Source organism: Phascolarctos cinereus, unplaced genomic scaffold (assembly GCF_003287225.1).
Source record: "Phascolarctos cinereus isolate Bilbo 61053 unplaced genomic scaffold, phaCin_HiC Scaffold_725;HRSCAF=1366, whole genome shotgun sequence".
Taxonomy (NCBI): domain Eukaryota; kingdom Metazoa; phylum Chordata; class Mammalia; order Diprotodontia; family Phascolarctidae; genus Phascolarctos; species Phascolarctos cinereus.
The window spans coordinates 1,557,224-1,577,946 of record NW_027556097.1 but is presented as its reverse complement, the minus strand read 5'-3'; the positions used below and the strand labels follow the sequence as shown (position 1 = coordinate 1,577,946).

The 20,723-nt window shown below is 38.6% G+C and overlaps 1 protein-coding gene across 1 annotated transcript in view; it reads left to right on the top strand.

The window, feature by feature from the left end:
* Positions 1 to 20,723, top strand: part of RIOX2 (ribosomal oxygenase 2) — a 61,450-nt gene that overhangs the window by 24,300 nt on the left and 16,427 nt on the right. The window contains exons 3-10 of the mRNA XM_020977951.2: positions 1,720 to 1,839; positions 5,195 to 5,323; positions 9,467 to 9,570; positions 13,401 to 13,503; positions 14,607 to 14,778; positions 15,997 to 16,085; positions 18,958 to 19,053; positions 20,363 to 20,554. Coding sequence (XP_020833610.1) covers positions 1,720 to 1,839; positions 5,195 to 5,323; positions 9,467 to 9,570; positions 13,401 to 13,503; positions 14,607 to 14,778; positions 15,997 to 16,085; positions 18,958 to 19,053; positions 20,363 to 20,521 — 972 coding nt within the window. The 3' untranslated portion in view covers positions 20,522 to 20,554. The remainder of the gene's footprint in view (positions 1 to 1,719; positions 1,840 to 5,194; positions 5,324 to 9,466; positions 9,571 to 13,400; positions 13,504 to 14,606; positions 14,779 to 15,996; positions 16,086 to 18,957; positions 19,054 to 20,362; positions 20,555 to 20,723) is intronic.

Sequence of the window (20,723 nt, the reverse complement as noted above, 5' to 3'; positions counted from 1 at the left end):
AGATTCATCTTGGCCAGTTTTTGGAAAAAGGCAAGTTCAAGAAAACGAGTCTTAGCAAAAAGGGGGAAAAAAAGGAATGCAGAGTCAAGAAGGAGTGGTTCTAGGTTAATAGAATGCTCATTCATTCAGTAAGCAAGGCGAAGGGTGATGGGAAATTTTAAGAAGGAAAGATGAAAGCACTGATTTTGTAGACTGAGTTGCCCAAGTCAGAGATCACTGGTTGAAAAAGACCAGATGACAGAAAATCATAGGCTAGCATTGAGATATTCCGAGAAGAGGAGCATCAGCTCCCTTGTTTCTCCCCATTTCAGGACATGGAGAGCTATTCCAGTTGACTTGGAAATACCTGTGTGAAGAGCCAAACATTATACACAGTCATTAAAGAATCTCTGAAGCTTAGAGGCAGCATGATATGGTGGAGGGAAAGCTGATCTTGTGTCAGGAATATTGCAGGATCTTGCCTGTTTTCCCTGAGTAAACCACTTAACATGTTGGGGCCCCACACAAGCCACTCTGCAAGTGCAACTTGCAGGGCAGATGCTGGACTTCATTGTTAGAGAGAGTTCTTTCCCTGTTGCTTCCTATTATAGCAGTGAAGTCACAGGTCTGGTGTAAGAAAAACATCTCTCACCAAGCCTCCAGAAAGAGAAGTACTAAACTACTTTTTAGGCATCTAGGTATTATAGTGGCTAGAGCAACGGGCCTGGGGTCAGGAAGAGCTGATTTCAAATCTGGCCTTTCTAAAAGTGTGACTGACAAGTTACTTAACCCTGTTTGCCTCAGTTTCCTCATCTGTAAAATGAACTGAAGAACAAAATGGCAAACCACTCCAGCCATCTTGGCCAAGAAAACCTCCTCCCTGGGTATAAATTAGGCTGTTTGGGAGCTACTCCCAAAGATTAGCTTTTCACTTTTTGGGTAGCTTTGATTAACACAACAATTTTTCTTATATCAAGTCTGAATATGTCTCTTTGCAACTGTAAATCATTGCTCCTAATTCTTAGAGTGAGAAGAGCAAATCAAGTGTTCAATCCCTTCCGTTACTTCTTTAGAACTATAGAGATGCCTACAGGTTTATAAAAGTAAGCCTAGTGGCCTAGATAAGACATTTCTCAAAATGTTTTTGTATTGATCCGATTTTCCTCTTTTAAAATAATAGTAGTAGTAGTAGTAGCAGCAGCAGCAACAGCAACTAGAATTTTTATGGTGCTTTAAAGTGCTTTACACATGTTATCTCAGCTGGTCCTGACAACAACATTATGATGTGGGTCTTGTTATTTATTATCTTCAATTTAAAAATGAGGAAACTGAAGCTGAGAGAAATTATGTAATTTGCCCAGAGTCATAGCAAGTAATTTGAACTCAGGTCTTCCTGACTTCAAAGTCCACCGTATTACTTAGCTTTTTTATTTTTTATTTTCTCTCTGATTCTAATGGAAAGAACATAGGTTCTGGAGTCAGAAGACTTGAGGATCAAATCCCATCTCTGACATTTTCTGCCTCTTTGTCCTGGGCACCAGGGACATAATTGGTACATAATAGTTAATGACTAATTCATTTTCTCTCCCTTTTTCTTTTTAGCCTAACCTACCTTGCTTCTTAAGCTTACCCTATGGAACTTCAGTCTTACCTAATTCATATGATTTGGGGGTTGAGAAGGGAAGAATGCAGCTATGGAATTGTCTTTATTTCTTTCTCTTTCCTTTTTTTTCTTAAAAGGATGAGCTGTGGAAAATCCAGGAGAAGCTAGAATGTTTTTTTGGATCTCTGGTTGGATCTAATGTATATATTACTCCCTCAGAGTCCCAGGGTTTGCCCCCTCATTATGATGATATTGAGGTAAGAGCTATTTCAATACTACTAATTCCTTTAAAAATTAAAAGGGACCTATATCTACTGTATCTGCATAACTGTTTATCCATATCTAGATATCTATGACTATATCCCTATAACTATGTTTATATCTATCTGTAGAGCTGCAACTATATATTTGTGTATAAATATAATCTACCTACTTCTGTATATGCATGTAGGCATTTATGTACATGTCCCACAGTAGATTGGAAAATATTGCGTGGTTTGTAATATTATTCCTGGCAGTAAATCTTTGAATATGTTGTTTTCTTAGTCCAGATCTATGATTATCTTGGCTTAGAGAAGGTAGCAAGGTACTCTTTAATCTCATGTAACCAACACAGACACACACAGACACAACCCCCCTAGAAATAGCCTGCCCCAAGACTCTATTCTGCTTGCTCCTGTAGCTCCATGGACCTACGAAGATAGATAGATAGATAGATAGATAGATAGATAGATAGATAGATAGATAGATAGATAGAAAGAAAGATACATAGATAGATATATAGATAGATACATAGATATAGATGTAGATATAGATACATATATGTACTAGATTGCAAATGCCTTGGGAAGAAAAATTATGGTTTATATATTCCAGAGCCTTGTATACAGTAGTGACTCAAATATTTATTGAAATGATTTGGGGTTTTTTTTTTCCCTTGGTGAGGCAATCGGGGTAAGTGACTTGCCTAGAGTCACAAAGCTAGTGAGTGTTATGTGTCTGAGGGTGGATTTGAACTCAGGTTCTCCTGACTCCAGGGCCAGTGTTCTATCCACTACTACATCACCTAGCTGCCCCGGGTTGTTTTTTTACAGATCATTTCCAAATAAAAGTAGCAGCATTAGCGGTAACTAACTGCTGCCATCTTTCCCTTTGTGTTTAGCAATTAAGAGATTATTGGTAACTTTGAAGACAACAGTTTTGATTGAATGATAAGTTCAGAAGTTAGGCTGTGGAGAATTAAGAGAGGCAGAGTGGAGAAGTAGAGGCACTTATCATAGGCAGACTTAAGAAATTTGGCAACAAAAAGCAGGAGAAATGTGGGATGATAGGGATGGATGGTTCAAGTGAGGGTTTTTTGAGGATGGGGGAAAACATGAGTGTGTTTGTAGGAAGTAGTGAGGCAGCCAGTAGGTACTGAGAGAATGAAGATGGGATGATAGGCAGGAGGGAAACAGCTACTAGAGGTTGAAGGTAAGTGAGAGAATGGAGACAGCAGAGGGGGCAGTCTGTCAGAGGAAACAGAACAGAATAGGAACATTTGTGGGTGTAGAGGGTTCTGAGAGATGGGGATGAAGACAGTGGCTGAAGGTTTCTAGGTGATGTGAGATCATAGAGATCTGAGCAGTTTTCTTTTAAGACTTCTTGAAAGGCTTTTTGGTGGTCATGGCATTCAGATAGATAAATGATTTTTAAATTTTTCTCTTTGATCTTTTTTTTTTCATCAAGTTGGTTTTTGCTATGAGATATCTTATGTTTTCTTACCAAGTTAGTTTTTTCTATGAGATACTTTTTTTTTCTTTTTTTTTTCCCCTAGTCTTTGGACTTTATTTTAACATTTTTTGCTTTCTCATGGAGTCATTGATCTCTCTTTGGTCGGTTCTACTTTTTAGAGAGTTTGTTGCATAGGCAAATTTTTGTGTCTCTTGTGCAAGCTGATAGTTACCATTCCCAACTCCTTCCGTAACTCTCATTTCTTTTTTAGTTTTTTTCTCTAGCTCTCTCATTTCGTTGACAAAAAACATTTTTAATCTTTTTTTTTCACATTCATCTGTTTCTAGGAATTCTAGCTGAATTTGTGTCTAAGCATTTTTCTTTGAAGCACTGTTGTCATTTTCTTCTTCTGGGTTTGTATCATGAGTGTCCTTCACCATGATAGCATTTTAGAGTAGAATTCTCTTTTCTTTTTTTTGCTCATTCTTGACTTTCAGCTCAATGTTGGGGCTAGGCTCTGTTCACTTCTGGGTGGAGGGTCTGGGTTGGTCCTGTTGCTGCTTTTTTGGGGTATTAAGTGTTGCGTTGTTCCAAGATCTCAGGGGCAGCTCACGCTTGGAGTTCTATAAACTTTCAATGCTCCCAGAGTGGTATGGTTGTTGACTTCTGGTTTGAGACCTGCAGTTTTCTGACCTGGGTTTGGGTCTCAGCAATAGTAGTAGACTGATGCCAGACTCGGCCATTGGCAGCTCCCTGGAAGCTCCATACTGGTTCAGAGTTAGAGAACCATATGTTCCCTTTTGGTCTGTGATTCCTGCCCCAGTTCTATGACCTAGAACCTTAGTAAAGAAGAACAAAGCTTCCAGTTTTCACCTGTCCCCATCATTAGGCCCCGGTATGGATCTTGGGGGTGCAATGGCACGAGGCTAGGACCTCTTCACTTCCTGGTTCATATCCTCTCCCTACGTGCTGATGTGTTTCATCCCCATTGTCCACAGACCTCTAACTCTGCTGATCAGGGCTCGAAGAATGACTCCTTGGTTTTTTCTTAGATTTCTGCATCAGGATTCAGTCTGGTGCATTTTCTAGATGTTTGAGGAAGGGAAAAGTGAATGGGAGGAGCTCTTTGCATGGCTTCCTGCTACTCTGCTATCTCCCACACAAATATCTATTCCTAAGTAAATCTGATGTCTGATCTCTAAGATTTTCTGTCCTAAAACATTTTACTGTCTCTTTAGTACTGAAATTTACCTTGGGGGGTAGGCTTATTATCAAGAATTCAGGATTTATGATTTTATAACAGTTGATCAAGTTTCTTTGTCAAAGATGAAAGTTTTTTTTAAGAGAATGAAAGATATTTAAAGTCTTTTGAGCTGCTTTGAAAAAGTAAAGAGAACATTTTTCTGTTGTTTGATATGTCTTTACAAGTTATGTAATTATTTTTACCATTGAAAGTTCACGTGTCAGCAATGATGCAGACATAATTTAGAGTAGAGTTCTTAAGCTGGAATCCAAGGTGTTGGGACCATATGGAGATTTTAGGCGGTCTGTGAACTTGGATGGTGAAAAGAAAATTACATCTTTGTTTTCACTAACCTTTAATTTTCTTTCTAATCCCATTTGTTTTATGGATTTAAAAATATTCTGAAAAGGGGCCCAGAGTTTTCACTACACTGTAAAAGGGATCCATAACATGAACCTGGTTGAGCATCTTTTCCTGGGATGAGAGTTGGGATGGAGGTAAGAGAGGGCAGAGTGGCATCTCTTTATGTGGAGAGAAAGAAACATTTTTCTTTTCTGAAATATCAACTTTTCATTTATCCAGGATCTTTTTAAGGCTAAGAGATTTAGGGAATCAGGAAATTCTATAACACTTTTGGAATTTGTGCCTCTTTACAGGTATTTATCTTGCAACTGGAAGGAAAGAAACACTGGCGCCTATATCAACCCACTGTGCCCCTTGCTCGAGACTACAATGTGGAGTCAGAGGACAGGATTGGGGCACCAACACATGAGTTCACATTAAAAGTACTTGACTTTAGAGTGATATTACTCTACTTTTAGTTAGCTTGTAATATGTTGTTCAGTGATTTTAGTCTTGTCCAACTCTCCTGACCCCATTTTGGGTTTTTTTTTGGCAAAAACCTGAAATGGTTTGCCATTTTCTTTTCCAGCTCATTTTACAGATGAGGAAAGTGGGGCAAACAGGAACAAGTGACTTGCCCAGGGTCACACAGCTAGTAAGTGTTCTGAGGCTAGATTGAACTCAGGAAGATGTCTTCCTGCCTGCAGGCCCAGCACTCTACTTACTGCACTTATGTAGCTGCCCTGTGTATATCATAGTTGTTGTATACTTGAGTGCAAGTTCAAGATGAAAGTCAGCACCTGACCTCCTGGTGCAGGCTGCCATCACTCCATTCTGTGAAAAACTAGAGCTTTCAGTCTTTGCCATCCAGTATAAGGGCAAGTCACTTAACCCTGTTTGTCTCAGTTTCCTCATCTGTAAAATGAGCTGGAGAAGGAAATGGCAAGCCACTGCAGTATCTTTGCCAAGAAAATCCCAAATGAGGTCACAAAGCGTGGGACATGACTGAAACAACAAAACAGTAGCAACAGATTGATTGTTCTACCCTATCGCCTATTGAACAGACATTCCCACAGGGCAACATGGTTTTGTGTACTTGGCAGTGATGTATTCTTATTATTATTAACTTGATTTTCTGAAAAGATTCATTTCCACTTTTAACCTGAGCTTTATGGCCCCCTGGCTTCATTGTGGCTTCAACACTTATGCAACAGACTCACAGAGACTCTTAACCTTAAAAATAAATGTGCCCTTAGAGGTGGTGACACACACATCTTGATTTTTGACTGCCCTGGTACAGTGTGAATGGGTTTAATTTTTCCCTTTGGGGAAACTATTAAATACATGTTCAGGCAAAATTCTTTTAGGGAGCATCTGGACATGTTCTCCTGAAATGTTAGCCTAGCCCTGTGTTCTCTCTGAGGTTGCAGAGAGCACACGCTCCCATGGTGTCTCCATTAGAAGAATAATTTTTATTTGGAAAACACTTGTGAATTCCCTTGATGTTGGGGCCAGTGAGGTATTGTTACCCTATGCATTGCACTGAATAAACATTCCCTGGCAAAGGGCAGCCAGCATGTCCCTAGTCTTTTTTAAAACTCAGTATCTGAATATTATTTGTAAGCTAGGGCTGATGACGGGAAATCTAAAAGAGAGAACAGTCTAGGTGTGGGAATCCATAACCCTCATGTCTTATTCTCTTAAGTGTTAAGAGTGGATAGAGTGCTAGACTTGGGAGTCAGGAACACCTGAATTCAAATCATGCTTCAGAATCTTACTAGTTATGTGACCTGAGGCAACCTCAGTTTCTTCAATGTGAGGATAATAATAGCACCTATCTCCTGGGGTTCATATGAAGATCAAGTGCAGTAATATATGTAGAGCACTTTCTAAACTTAATAGCGCTGTATAAATGATAGCTAGTATTATTATCATTATTACATTTACTACTATGATTACTTATTAAAGGGATCCCTTTAGTCTCATAACAGAAAGGTAATGTTTAATTTGAACCTTCCAGTGATTCTCTGGGATTAACAAAACACATGTTTAGGTTGTGTACTTCATTATTTTGATTATTAATAATAGTAATTATAATGGTTTGCATCTCCTCTCCAGATTTAAAACTTTCCTTGTTCTCAGTTCAGACTTATTTTTTCGGAATGGGTTGACCTTCATCTCTTAATGGCCTTTTTAAGTTACTGGTTGAGCACATTCAGGTGGTTGTTTCTAAGCCACTATGGCTAAATTGTCAAGTATCCCTTAGGCTTAAAATCCTGTTACAGAAAGCCAGGTTTTAGTTGTTGGCTTTGTGGGGTGCACCTGTGTTACTTTCCATTCACTTGATTTATTGATATGGGGATTTCATTGATGATATGGGGCTGGGGAAAGATAGGGCAGGCATATATCAAACGTATCTTCTAGTGACCACACTTGTTTTCAAAGGATATGCTTAACAAAGTTCTGTGGAGCACAGGGGTTTTATAGAACATAGTTTGAAAATCCCTGACCTAAGGCATTCATTTTCTTGAAGTAATTAAGATGCCAGCTGTCTCCATATCTCCATATCCACTCCTGAGCTGAATAAGACTCACTGCTAATTACTAGAAACAAGCAGTGTAACTATTTCATATTAATGTACACTTTCATGGGAATGATTTCCTGCTTAAGGAAACTAAATCTAATAATTTTTTTTAATTTTTTATTATTATATTTTTAGGCAATTAGGGTTAAGTGACTTGCCCAGGGTCACATAGCTCGTAAGTGTCAAGTGTTTTGGTCTGAGGTCACATTTGAACTCAGGTCCTCCTGACTTCAGGGCCGGTGCTCTATGTACTGCGCCACCTAGCTGCCCCTAAATCTAATAATTAATGAATTAATGGGCAGATAGGTGGCTCAGTGGATAGAGCGCCAGGCCTGTAGTTGGGAAGACCTGCAGTCAGATCTGGCCTCAGACACTTACCAGCTGTGACCCTGGGCAAGTCACTTAACCCTGTTTGCCTCAGTTTCTTCATCTGTAAAATGAGCTGGAGAAGGAAATGGCAAACCACTCTGGTATCTTTTCTAGGAAAACCACAAAAGGGGTCACAAAGAGTTGGACTCAACTGAAAACAACTAGACAACAATAAAATAAATTAATAAAATCTTAATAAAGGAAAAGGAATGTAAACATGATTTAAAAGTTTCCTTTTTCAACAGTTTGCTGTATAAAATGCTTTGGTCACCACAGGGATTTGGGGGAAAGTATATTTCAGAACCACCAGGAACCATGGGGAGGGAGAGATGAAGAATAGGCAGGGCCCAGAACCACAGGAATGGAGTTGATGGCTCATATATAGAGTCTGTATTTCAGGTTAAGACATGTGGGATATTTCCTTGTACAGTGTTCTCTTTTATGTGGAAAGCAAGGCCAGGCAAAATATGTGAAGACTCTGCTTATTAAACAGGAAAGTGAACACATGTCAGAGTCATAGAAAGGAGTTCAGAAGCCATTTAGTCCATCATGTACTTCAAAGCCCCTCTGTGATATCTCTCCGAAGCAGTTGTCTAGTGTCTGCTTGATGACTCCAGAGAGGAGGAACCCATTTCTCCCAGAATGGAAGCTCTTAATGAGCTTTCATCATTAGAAAGTTTTTCCTTCTGTCAGGCCAAACAAAATCTCTGTTAGCAATTTCCACCCAGTTTTTCCTAGTTCTGCCCTCTGTGACCAAAAAGAACAATGCCAATTCCTAGATACTTGAAGACAATTATCATTAGCCACCTAAAGCTTTAAGCTAACATTCCCAGATAGGAGATGGTTTCTTGGTACTTTGGAATCTTGGTTGCCCTTCTTTTGGTGTTCTTCTAGCTTATCAGTGTTCTTCCTAAAATAAAGTGTATGTGCAGAACTGACCATGCTACTTCAGACTTGGTCTGATCAGACAGACTAAAGCCAAGACTATCATCTCCGTTCTTCTAGACCTTTTGTGTGTCTTGGATGCCTCTGGCAGCCTGCTAAAGCCTATGGACTATTTCTCAGAATAATGTTTTTAAAGGCATAAAATGAAATACATAGAATTATAAAGGGAAACAAAGAAATATTTTTTTTCCCATCCAAGTTCACAGAGCCCTTGAAATCTATCAGTGTGCTCCAGGTTAAGAACCCCTATTCTAGAAGCTGCCTCTTAATTACACCTAAGATCACATTAGCTCTTTTGACTGCTGTGTCACAACAATGACTCATGGAATTTTGAATCCACCAGATTCCTCAGATTTTTTTGGGGAATGAGCTGTCATTTAGCCAAACCTCCCCTATCCTGACCTTGTGATTTTTTTGAACCCAGGTACTTCTGCTTCCCCCAGGAATTACAGTATACAAGTTGATAACTGGTGAATGGGAACTTGGAAGTGAAATAACCCAAATGGGATGATTTGGGGACACCACTGCCAATATCAGCATCCAAGTTGCCCTGTGGGTCATTACACAATAGTTTAATGGTATCTAGGAGCTGAAACTGAAGGCCTTTGTAGAAATGGGAGTGGGGTTGGGGAGAAAGAGTTGATGTTTAATTATAATACTCTTTTTTCCCCCTGCCCCCATATTTTAGCCCGGAGATTTGTTATATTTCCCCCGAGGGACCATCCATCAAGCTGACACTCCTCCTGGACTAGCCCATTCTACACATGTGACCATCAGCACCTACCAGAATAAGTAAATATCCTTCCACTCTTCTTGCTGCCTCCCACTTTGAAGGACTCATTGACGTGGCCACGGGTCACCTCCAAGAAAAAGGGTAACAGGGGGTAACAAGAGGCTAATGTCTCACATAGGGAGTCAAGGACCTTCAGTAAGATGCTGGTTGCTAACTCTCATGTCCTGGGTAGATTCTTTATTATCTTTAGGTGTGGTTTTTCCATCTAAAATAATGGTAGCTCAGACAGTAAGAGTAACTAAACTTTGTAACAGAAGTGTTTTGAAACTGAATGTGTGAAGAATGATTGTAAGAGGCAAGCTTGAGTGGTTAAGTGCCAAAGTCTGCATTCTTTGGAAATAAAAAGAAATATGTCCCTGGACCAATTAGTGAGGTCATTTTTGTATCTGTTCTTCTTCCTTCAAAGCTTTTATTTCTCATATTTGTAGGAAAAGCTAGAAAGCAGTCATGAGCATTATTAGCTGTGCTAGAATTGTTTTCAATGTTTTCAAAACTACAGTCAGCTTAGAACAAGTATTTTTTAACATGGAGTCCATGAACTGAAAAAATAAATTGATAACTGTATTTCAGCATAATTGATTTCCTTTGTAACCCTATTTTTTTTATTTCATACATTTAAAAAAAATTCTAAGAAGGGTCTATAACACTGCCAGAGTCTGTGTGTGTGGCAGGGGGTGGGGGTGGGTGTAGGTATAGGTGTAGGTGTGTGCATGTGGGTGTATGTTGGGGGTGGGGGGTGGAGGTGGAAGGAATGAAGTTAAGAAAGTTATCTTTTAAATTTAGTTAGCTAATGTCATTTGCTCCTAGTTCCTCAGTCAGAACCCTTTTAGGTCAGAAGTAAAAGAAACAGATTTAAAGGTTCCCCCTGGCCTCCCCCCCACAACTCTCCACCTCTCTGTCCCTAACAAATGAAGCCTTCTGTTAGTCTGCATTATGCTTTCCAAATGTGTGAAATACTGTGTTATTTTATAGTCTAATTGTGTGGACACATTGAGGCTTGGACTGATACTGGTCCTGATTTTGCCTGTCTTGTATTCATTCTTAAAGTAGCAGATGGGTATGAAGCCTATGGATTTTGGAGTGTTCCTTCTCATCTTCTGTTGTGTCCCATAAAGCACAATAAATTTTCACACCCATGGTGTGGGGTGTGTGGATTAATTCCATCCTCTTCAGAGTAAATTCCAGAATTTGTATCAGTCACAGACTCTGGAAAGGTATATTATGACTCTTACTTCCCAGAACCAGTGTCAGTCAATAAATATTTGTTAGTCTTCTACTCTATGCCAGGCACGGTGCCGTACTCTGCCAAAAAGGCTATTAAATGACTTGCTTTCTGCTCTGTTGCTGGTAAGTCCTGGAGAGGCAAAAAATATTTTGTGTAGCTAAAAAGACCTGAACCTGTTTTGGATGTTGAAAAATACAGTAAGAAATGTGGAGGTGGATGTAAAGTTAAGCTGCTCAGAAAAGGTGATAGGAGTGTGTGGATATTTTGGGGGAAGATGAAGAAAAGAGATGGTGTAGGACCCTGGGAAAGTCACTTAACCTTTCAGGGTTTTTGAGACAGCTCTCTAAGATGAAAGGTTGTAAAGAGCCTGCCAAAGTATATTGAAAGAGGGCGCTCCTGTGGAAGTTTCCTGTATCAGTAAAACCAATCAATCAGTCTACATGTGAGGTACTGTGCTAAGAACTAGGGATACAAGAAAGACTCAAAAGCAAGTCCCTGCCCTCATCCTTTGGTTGACTGTCCAATAGTCCCGATTCCTATTCCTGAGAAAACTTTTTTTTTAATCTTTTATGGGCTTTTCTGGGAGTGAAACACAAAATGTTAATTTTGCTTGACTGAGGGAAAATCATGCTGTAAATTTCTATGTTGGTTAAGTAGTAAGCAGTCAGAAGTCTGCTAGTGACACAGGAAAAATATTTCTTAAAGAAAAATGACCCACTAAGGAGTAACAGTAATAATAATTATTATATCTAACATTTAAGCAACACTTTTTTACCAAGCACTTCACATATACTATCTCATTTGATCGTCACTACAACTGCAACAATAGGTAAGTATTATTGTTATTATTATTCCCATTGGCAACTAGATGCTCAGTGGATAGAACACTGGGACTGGAGTCAAGAAGACCTGAATTCAAATCCAGCCTCAGACACTAGCTGTGTAAAATGGCAAACCACTCCAACAACCTTACCAAGAAAACCCCATAGACTAGACTATATTGGCATGAAGAGTCAGACACCAACTGAAAGACTAAACAACATTATTCCTGTTTTACAGAGAAGGAGATTGAATCTGAGTAAGGTTAAATTACTTGCCCAGAGTCACAGAGCTAGTATCTAAGGCTAGATTTGAACTCGGGTCTTCTGACTAGCCTCCTGTCAAGCTTTCTTGCTGCCAAAGTATTGTTTCTTAATCTGACTACAGAGGAATTCTAAATTCTCCGTGCTAATTAGGGGTAGAGGAAAGCATGGATAATTGAAACCTACAGATTATTCAGTTTATTCAGACTAGTAGCTTTTACCTTTTCCCACAACAGATTGTTAAACATGAAATGTGCTTATTTGAGTTTTGCTTCCTTTTCAAGCTCTAGACCAAACTTTAGGGGACTATGCCCCTTGTCTGTGAATTATCCCAAAGAGGGAAATTAGACAGAGGAACAGGAGAACAAAGGATTGGAATTCTGTTGCTGAGAACTTGGTTTGGGTTGGTTTGCCAAGAATTTAATACTGTGTCTCAGTGTTGTAAAATAGACTGAGTCTGTACACAGGCAGTTAAAAAAAAGATTTAACTAAGATACCTTATTGTGTTTTTTAAAAAACTTTTTCTGATTAACACAAGACAGTTTTTACGGCTAACATTAGCTACATGGACTAGCAGTCTTGGTGTTTTAAAAGTATTAGTTTGCCTAATGCAGCATCACTCATAAGTTTGTATCAAATTTTTTCTTTTAGCATTATGTTTTGGCTTTTTTTTCTCAGATTCTATGCTATTAGTATCATAAAATGTAATTGGGAGCATGTGCTGGATTCTGCCGTTTCCTAGGAAATCGTTATGAAAATTGGGTTGTGTTTTGAGGCTTGTTTGATTTTTCTTTGTTCTCATGAATTTCCTGTTTCATGGAAGGATATGATTCATTTCTCCAGTAGCAGCATAAGTAGGCTTATGAAAATGTACCAGTACTTTTCAGCTTCCTTCTTTGAACTTATTCAGGGGTCAGGGATTGTGGGTAGTAGTTATGAGGATTGAAGTTTTCTTGGGTGAGAGAAAACATGGTTGGTAGTGTATTTTCATTCATAGGCACATATTATAAGGCCATATTGAATTCACAGTGTATATAGTCCAAGAAACTTTAAATCCTTGTAATTAATATCATATATATATGGATGTGTTTACACACATATTTCCATACTAAAAGGATCTGTGATTTTTATCTGTTAGTCTTCTGTATTAAATGGTCTTCAAGAGTGACTATGGCTAAAATTGACCAAAATCAGTATGGTAACGAGCCTTTCCAGATGTTCCATCTTACTTTTGAAACTTTTCTATCTAGACTTGCCAGAGACTGGGTTCTGTTGGCATAGCCTTTCACTAGGACATTAGTGCATACATACACATATGCACATATATACACGCACATACATATATCTACACACACATGTAAAACTAGAGCTTCACTTCTTTTCCATGATCTGGACCACACATTTGGAAATTGATTGTGCTTCTAGTCTGTGAATTATCTCAAAGAGGGGAACTACAAAGGACCTTTGCCCATTTGTGTATGCATGTAGATATGTAACTTTTTTTTCCTTTTGTGTGCTTCAGTTCATGGGGAGACTTTCTTCTGGATGTGATTCCTGGGCTTCTCTTTGATACTGCAAAGAAAGAAGTAAAATTTCGGACTGGCATACCACGGCAACTACTTATGGTAAAGAAACTCAGCGGGGTAGAGATGGGAAGAAAATCAGCAGACTCATTATCTGTCAATGTCAGAACAGAAGGTTGCAGCAACAATGGCACAGGGTTTCTTTCTGGAATACCTCAGATACTTTCCCATCAGACGTCTCCTGAGTGACCAGGCCTCTTCTTATCCTTTTGACCAAGGTAGTATGTAGTATTATAGGATATTTATGAGTTATGTGAGTCAGAGAACCAGGGACAGTGATTAAGATATGAGGATGGGGCAGCTAGGTGGCACAGTGGAGTCAGTGGGCACTGGCCCTGGAATCAGGTGGACCTGAGTTGAAATCCAGCCTCAAGACACATAATACTCACTAGCTGTGTGACTCTAGGCAAGTCACTGAATCCCAATTGCCTCACCAAAAAAAAAAAAAAGATATGACAAGGAGAGCTGTAGCCTGAGCAAGGAGCCATAACCTATATCGAATTGCTTGCCTTCTCAATGAGGGGATAGGGGAGGAAGGAAAGAAAAGAATTTGGAACTCAAAATTTTTAAAAATGTTAATTTTTACATGTAATTGGGAAAAATATTTTTAAAAAACCTTGGTGAGTACCTGTCAAGCTTTCCTAAAAGAATGAAAAGAATGATCCTTTCTCCCGCTTAAATTTCTCCCTTGTAATAAAAAGGGATACAAGTAGTCAAAGTCAACCTTAGAGACTGTCCCCTTCCTGTTCATAAGTTTTGGGGGCTTTTATAATACCTACTGGGTACGTAGGTGGTGAAATGGATAGAACAGCAGGCCTAGAGTCAGGAAGACTCATCTTCAAAAATTCAAATCTGGCCTCAGACACTTACTAGCTGTGTGACTTTGGGCAAGTCACTTAACCCTTTTTGCCTCAGTTTTCTCATCTGTAAAATGAGTTGGAGAAGGAAATGGCAAACCATTCTAGTATCTGTGTCAAGAAAATGCCAAATGGGGTTACGGAGAGTTGAACATAAACTGAAATGAATGAATAACAACTCGGTAGACATGCTTGGAGTTTTGTCTTTAAGTGTATGCTACTGAATGCAAGAAATTCTTCTTGTTTGGAATCATGACAAAGTTGGTTTTGTTTTGTTTTGTTTTCTAGCAGGTAGATGACATAAGTGTTGCAACAAAAAGATTAAGTGGCTTCCTGAGGACTCTTGCAGACCGGTTGGAGGGTACTAGAGACCTGAGATCATCTGAAATGAAGAAGGATTTCATTAGGAGCAGATTGCCACCATATTATTTGGGAGATGGTTCCAATTTTTCCACCCCAGGTGAAATTTACTGTTTACTGTTTGGTACCCAACTTGGTTAGATTGTCTTGATGCTTTATTGTGACTCGAATGGAACTACTTAGACCTATGTAGTTAACATAAGGGCAAGAAAGAATATAGGATCACCATGGACCTAGGTATAGTATTAGTGTATTTTGTCATTTTTTTGTCCTGTTACAGTTTTAGGAACAACCTTTGATAACCATTATTCTAAAGTGTCTCAAACATTATCAGACAGTATTTTAAGCATTGTCCTGACAGTCAATTGAGAGGTCTGTAGTAGGAACAAATAGGTGTGTTACCAACAATGATGTAATGGATAGACAAAGATCCCTACTACATCAACACATTGGGTGAACGTTACCCCTTTTTCCCCAAAGAATCTCATGGGTGACTGATGGGAAGACTTAAGCAGAAGTCACATGGGAGCAAAGGGTCTGTATAGATTGTACTCTGCATTCTTAAAGGGAGTACTTCATAGATGCATTGAAATAGTGAAGTCAGTGACTAAGCTGGAATTGTCATGAACTTAGCGAATAGCCTAGAATTTTTCATAGGAGATTCACAGGGTTTTTTGTTTAGTTATTTTGCTCTGGGGTGGTTTTATTTTTGGAGTTTTTGTGTTTTGAAAATTTTCTGATCTCTTCTGTGAGCCAGTATGTTTTTGCTTTCACAAGACTTTGGTATATTCATTCATTCAACTCACAAGAACCTTTGAGTACCTACTGTTGTCCTCCATTGCACGTCACTTATGAATGAATAAGACATTCCCATTAGGCCAGAAGTTCTTAATCTGGGAACCATGAACCTGGTTTTTTGTTGTTGTTGTTTTTAATTTATAACTATTTCATTGTAATTGGTGTATTTAATGCATCTAAAAACATTACTGAGCCATGGACATCACCAGTCTGCCAAAGGGTCCCATGACAAAAATAGTTAAGAACAGTTACACCATAATTGTTTAATCATACTTTCTCCCACAGCACCCCAACATCTTGTATATTGGGATAAGGCTAATTTAGGGAAATACTAGGTTAGTATCTGACTTATTTGAATTAGAATAGGGGAACAATTGAGGAAATAGTCAAGATCTGCTGAAACAAAAGTTGGAGAGAACACTTGGGCATTTATTTTGTTTGCATCTTAACCAGATCGAATCTGAACCATTTTATTTCTCTTCCTGATTAATACTTTTCTTTTGATGGGGTTTTATTGTAGGTGGAAAGTTCCCAAAATTAAATAGTAGAGTAAGACTGCAATTTAAAGACTACATCGTTATGACAGTGGAGGCAGACAAAGATACATCTGTGAGTATCAATGAATCATCGTTTATACTATGCCTCCTCTTTTTCCCCCCACCCCGTTTTTAAACTGTATTGTGCCCTTACTATCCTAAGGCCCTTACTCTAAAGCATCACAGCAGGAATTAGTCTCGTATTTTTAGGAAATTATAATTGGATAGTCCTGAGCTATCCACAGCTCTGTGTTAGTGTCTCCTTAGATCCTCTGCTTAAGGGGTCTTGGCGGTCTTGATGGCAATAGAATTTGGAACCATAACAGGAGCTTAAAAGATAATAAAATGTAATCCCTTCATTTTATAGATGACAGACTCCAAATCATATTGGTAGCAAGAGGTAGATTCAGCATTCAAACTGTCCAACATATCCAGGTGCACATGACTCTCAGATATCTTTGTACCAATCAATATGCCCATGGTTCCATAGGATCATATATTTAGAGCTGAATAAGACCTTGCAGATTATCTGATTCAGCCTTCTAACTTTACAGGTGAGGAAACTGAAGCCAAGAGAGGTTAAATGACTTGCCTAAACAAGTAATAAGTAGCAAAGCCAAAAATTTCAGCTCTTAGCAGTTAAGACTTAATATACTTTAAAACCAGTCTTCATTTTGGCTGCCTCTTCACACTTCCCTACTGTGACTCAATCACCTACACTCAAAATATATCATTATTTATTTGCAGCTAGGTGGCTTAGTATTTAAGAGTGCCAAACTTGGAGTCAGAAGACCTGAGTTCAAATCCTTCCTCAGACACTAGTCACACTAGTGTGACCCTGGGCAAGTTGTTTGCCTCAGTTCCCTCATCTTTATAATATGATAACATCTAATCTGTAAAGGGCCTTGCAAACTTAAAGAACTATATATTAAACATTGCCTGTTTCTCCCCTGCGAATCTCATGGGAAGATTGATGGGAAGAGTTAGGCAGAAGTCACAGAAGAATATACGGTCTGTGTAGACTGCATCCTACACTCTTATTTTCCCGTTCTTTTTTCCTGTCATATTCAGCTAGTTTGTCTTTCAAATCCATCCTCCCTTGCCCACACTGCCACCCCTCCATCTGTCTCATAGTAGAAGTACTTTACTGGCCACCGATGGGTCTTTCTCCTTCTTAGTCCTTTTCTTCATTTCATAATTTTTTTTTTTGGTGAGGCAGTTGGGGTTAAGTGACTTGCCCAGAGTCATACAGCTGGTGAATGTTGTGTGTCTGAGGCCACATTTGAACTCAGGTCCTCCTGACTCCAGGGCCGGTGCTCTATCCACTACACCACCTAGCTGCCCCTGGGTTAATTTTTACTAAACAGCTTTTTACAAAGCTCTCGTGTGCAAGAATCTTCTCTTGCCTCCCCATTGCCTTTGGACACATGCAGAGACTTGGTCTTGGTGTAATCTTAACGCTCTTTGAAAAGAAACTTCCTAACCACTATACCACAGAGCAGCACAATGAGGAGTGGAGTTATTAACCCCCTTGTCTGGTCTGATTGACTACTTAAGAGGGTCCTTGGAACTCAGGACAGCTCCTGAAAGAACAATAATTAAGTTTTATCATATGATTTACAATGCTAAGTAAAACTAATAAAACTATCATCTATTTTTATGCCAAGGAAATGCTTTGCAGATGCTATTTTGCTACTCACAGCCAGGAGTTAGGATACCTTAACAAGCTGTTTACCACCCCATTATTGGATTTTTAAAAAAATCTTGGTCATAAAGTTATATGTTAATCAGTTTTCTTTGTGGAGAAGACAACTTGGAACAAATCAGGTGGAGTTGCATACAGGTAGAATTAGATTCCATGTAAGAAAAACTTGTTAGTTCTAGAGTGGAATGGGCTGCCTTAAGAGGTATTGCTATTCCTCTTACTAGAAGAGAAGCCTAGGTTATGTTATAAAGAAGATTCTTTGGTTCGATCTGAGGGCTTTTCCAAATCTCTGAGCACCTGTGGAATCTGGAAATTCTTGCTGTTAGAGAAGGTAAAGTACCTCCTGCATAATCCTACTTAATAAGTGGACCAGTATTTTAAAACATGCAAACTAATCCATTCAGAAGACTTGTAAACTTGTAGTATCCACTCCTGAAGCTACTCAAAAGAAAGTATTTAGCTTCTTGGGTTTCATCACTAAATATTTCACTCGCCTTAACAAACATCTATGAGAATTCTTATAAAAATAAGTCCATCCCTTCCAACTCTAAGACCTTGCCTAAATTCAACTTTGCTTGCACCTTCTACATGCTGGCTCTAGTGTTTTTCTAATCATCTACAGAAATTCTTTTGCTGGCTTACTATGACTTTGCTCATACTTTGCATCATCCATGTTGATGTTTTCCCCATTTCTTTTTGTCTCTCTAAATACTTAAGATTCACATAAGAAAATCCTTCTTAATCATGAAATCTTCTACTTCTAGCCAAATTGTCCTTTCCCTCAGCTGAACTCCTGTTTATTTACATCTTGTAACTTAGCTTTCCGTGTATAAGTGTCTCTTACCCACCTAGCTAAATGATCTGATTTGATAGAAAAAATGACAGATAAGTAATGGAAAAACCCATGTGTTCAATTGCCCACATAAACATAGAGACTTCTGGAGGATTTGGGGAGGATATGAACCACAGTCACATAGGATGAAGAAGTATGTATGTTTGAGGTGTATATGCCTTTGGGAGAATAAACCCAGAATGAGATCACAGATCCCTTGAAGCATTCTTTAGTTACAGTTTTGGACTTTTCATTAAATGAGATATTCTCTTTCTGCCAAATTAGAGAAGCTTTAGAGTATGTAGAAATCCATCTGTCAGAAACAGTAGTTTTCAAAACTTTTAAAAGCTCATAATGCTACTTTAACCCTGCAGATTTCGTAGCTAGTGACTTTTCTCTCTTTTTAAGGGCAAGACTCAAGAACAAATGGTTTACATCTATCATTCTTTGAGAAATAAGCGGGAGACACACATGATGTTTGGAAATGAGAATGAAATGGCCAAGGTTTGTTTCTACTAAACTGAATGAATATAATTTTTTTGAGTTTGGTTGGTAAAAGTAGTAGTGTATGAAGTTATTTTTGCTTTGAGGATAGCTTTATTTATTATTGGTCAATGGGCAGTAGCACAGCTTTCTTTACACCATTCCTTCCCAGAACTGTATTTTTAGAAAATCTTAACAACACTAAGCTATCTGGAAAGAGCTATTCGTTCTCCCAATTTAGCGGGTCATAGACTTAGCGCTAGAAAGGACTTAAGAGGTCTTCTAGTTCAACCCTCTCATTTTATGGAGAAGGAAGCTGATGCTCAAAGAAGTGACAGAGCATAATTAAGAAGTCCTCTCACCAGAGGGCCTCTTTCCTCTTAGCTTAAGCTCTAACTCCTACCTCACTTCTTCAGGGGCAAAGTATAGGACAAGAAAGAGGACTACCCACCACTTATGGGCTATGCACACAGTCCTTTACTTTTTCTCCAACATACAGGGTCCGTCCCTGCACCTTGTGGTGTACTTACAGGAACAAATGATCTCCCCTTGGTCTAGGCCAAAGCACCCATTTTAAAGAGCTCATGGTGCTTACCATTTTTGGTTCTATCAGTATGTTTTAATGAGTGCTTAATGGCCAAATTAGTTGCTTCCATGAGAGTTTGATTGAAATGTGATTCTTTTTCATTTAAAGTTTGATGCTATCCTAAGATTGATTCAAAATTTAGCTGTTTGTATAAGATATGAAATAATATGGAACAAATGAAAAATGCAAGAAGGTCACTGCAAAAGCATTTTTATCATAAAAATGAGGAAATCTAATTTCCTTTCCCTTTTACCATAATGCTTCCCCTACTGTGAATCAATATATAAATTCTCTATTTTAGACCACTTAAAGCTTTACAGTGGTTTAACTCTTGGGAGGCTCATGAGGGGAGGACTAGGAGCAGGATGATGAGGGAAGAGACAATGAAGTAATGAGAATTTGTTATATTTGGTCATGGGAGTTGTTGGCAATTTTGACAATCAGTATAGTAGACATAGTATTATACTTACCAAGTCATGAGGGAAACATTTAATGGCCTTTATTTATCATTCATGCTTATTATTTTTATCTGTGTGGTTTTTTTGTCTCTATTTTCATGGCTTCTAGCAGGGACAATCAGTATCTCTAAAAGTTGTCCTACCTTTCTCTAAAGGACACTGATGGATATAGAACCCTCCTAGATATCTCACTATAGGAATGAAATTTCTTCATAAAGCACCAAGGTTTTCTGGAACACAGTTTGGGAAATGTTGAACTAAAAGAGTTTGTTTCCCCTCCTTTCAGGCTCTTGGACTTCGTTTTCCTTTATCTCATATGGATGCCCTGAAGCAACTTTGGAGTTCTGAAATTATTTCTGTTAAGGCACTGAAACTTAATACAGATGCAGAGAAGGAAAACCTGGTGTTAGCACTCTGGACTGAATGCCTAGTGGAAGCAATCTAGTGCCTTTGTCAAGTCAGCGCTTCCTATAAAAGGGTAAAACAATTTTTCCACTTACTTAATAAAGAATCATTTGCTATCTTTGCTTAGGCCACAGGGAAAATTGTCTTACTGTCTGTCTTATCTTCCAGTCAAATCTTCAGCCTGTTTTAGGAAAAAGGTCCATTTAAGATGGTTCATTTTAAACTACTCCCAAAATCAGTTC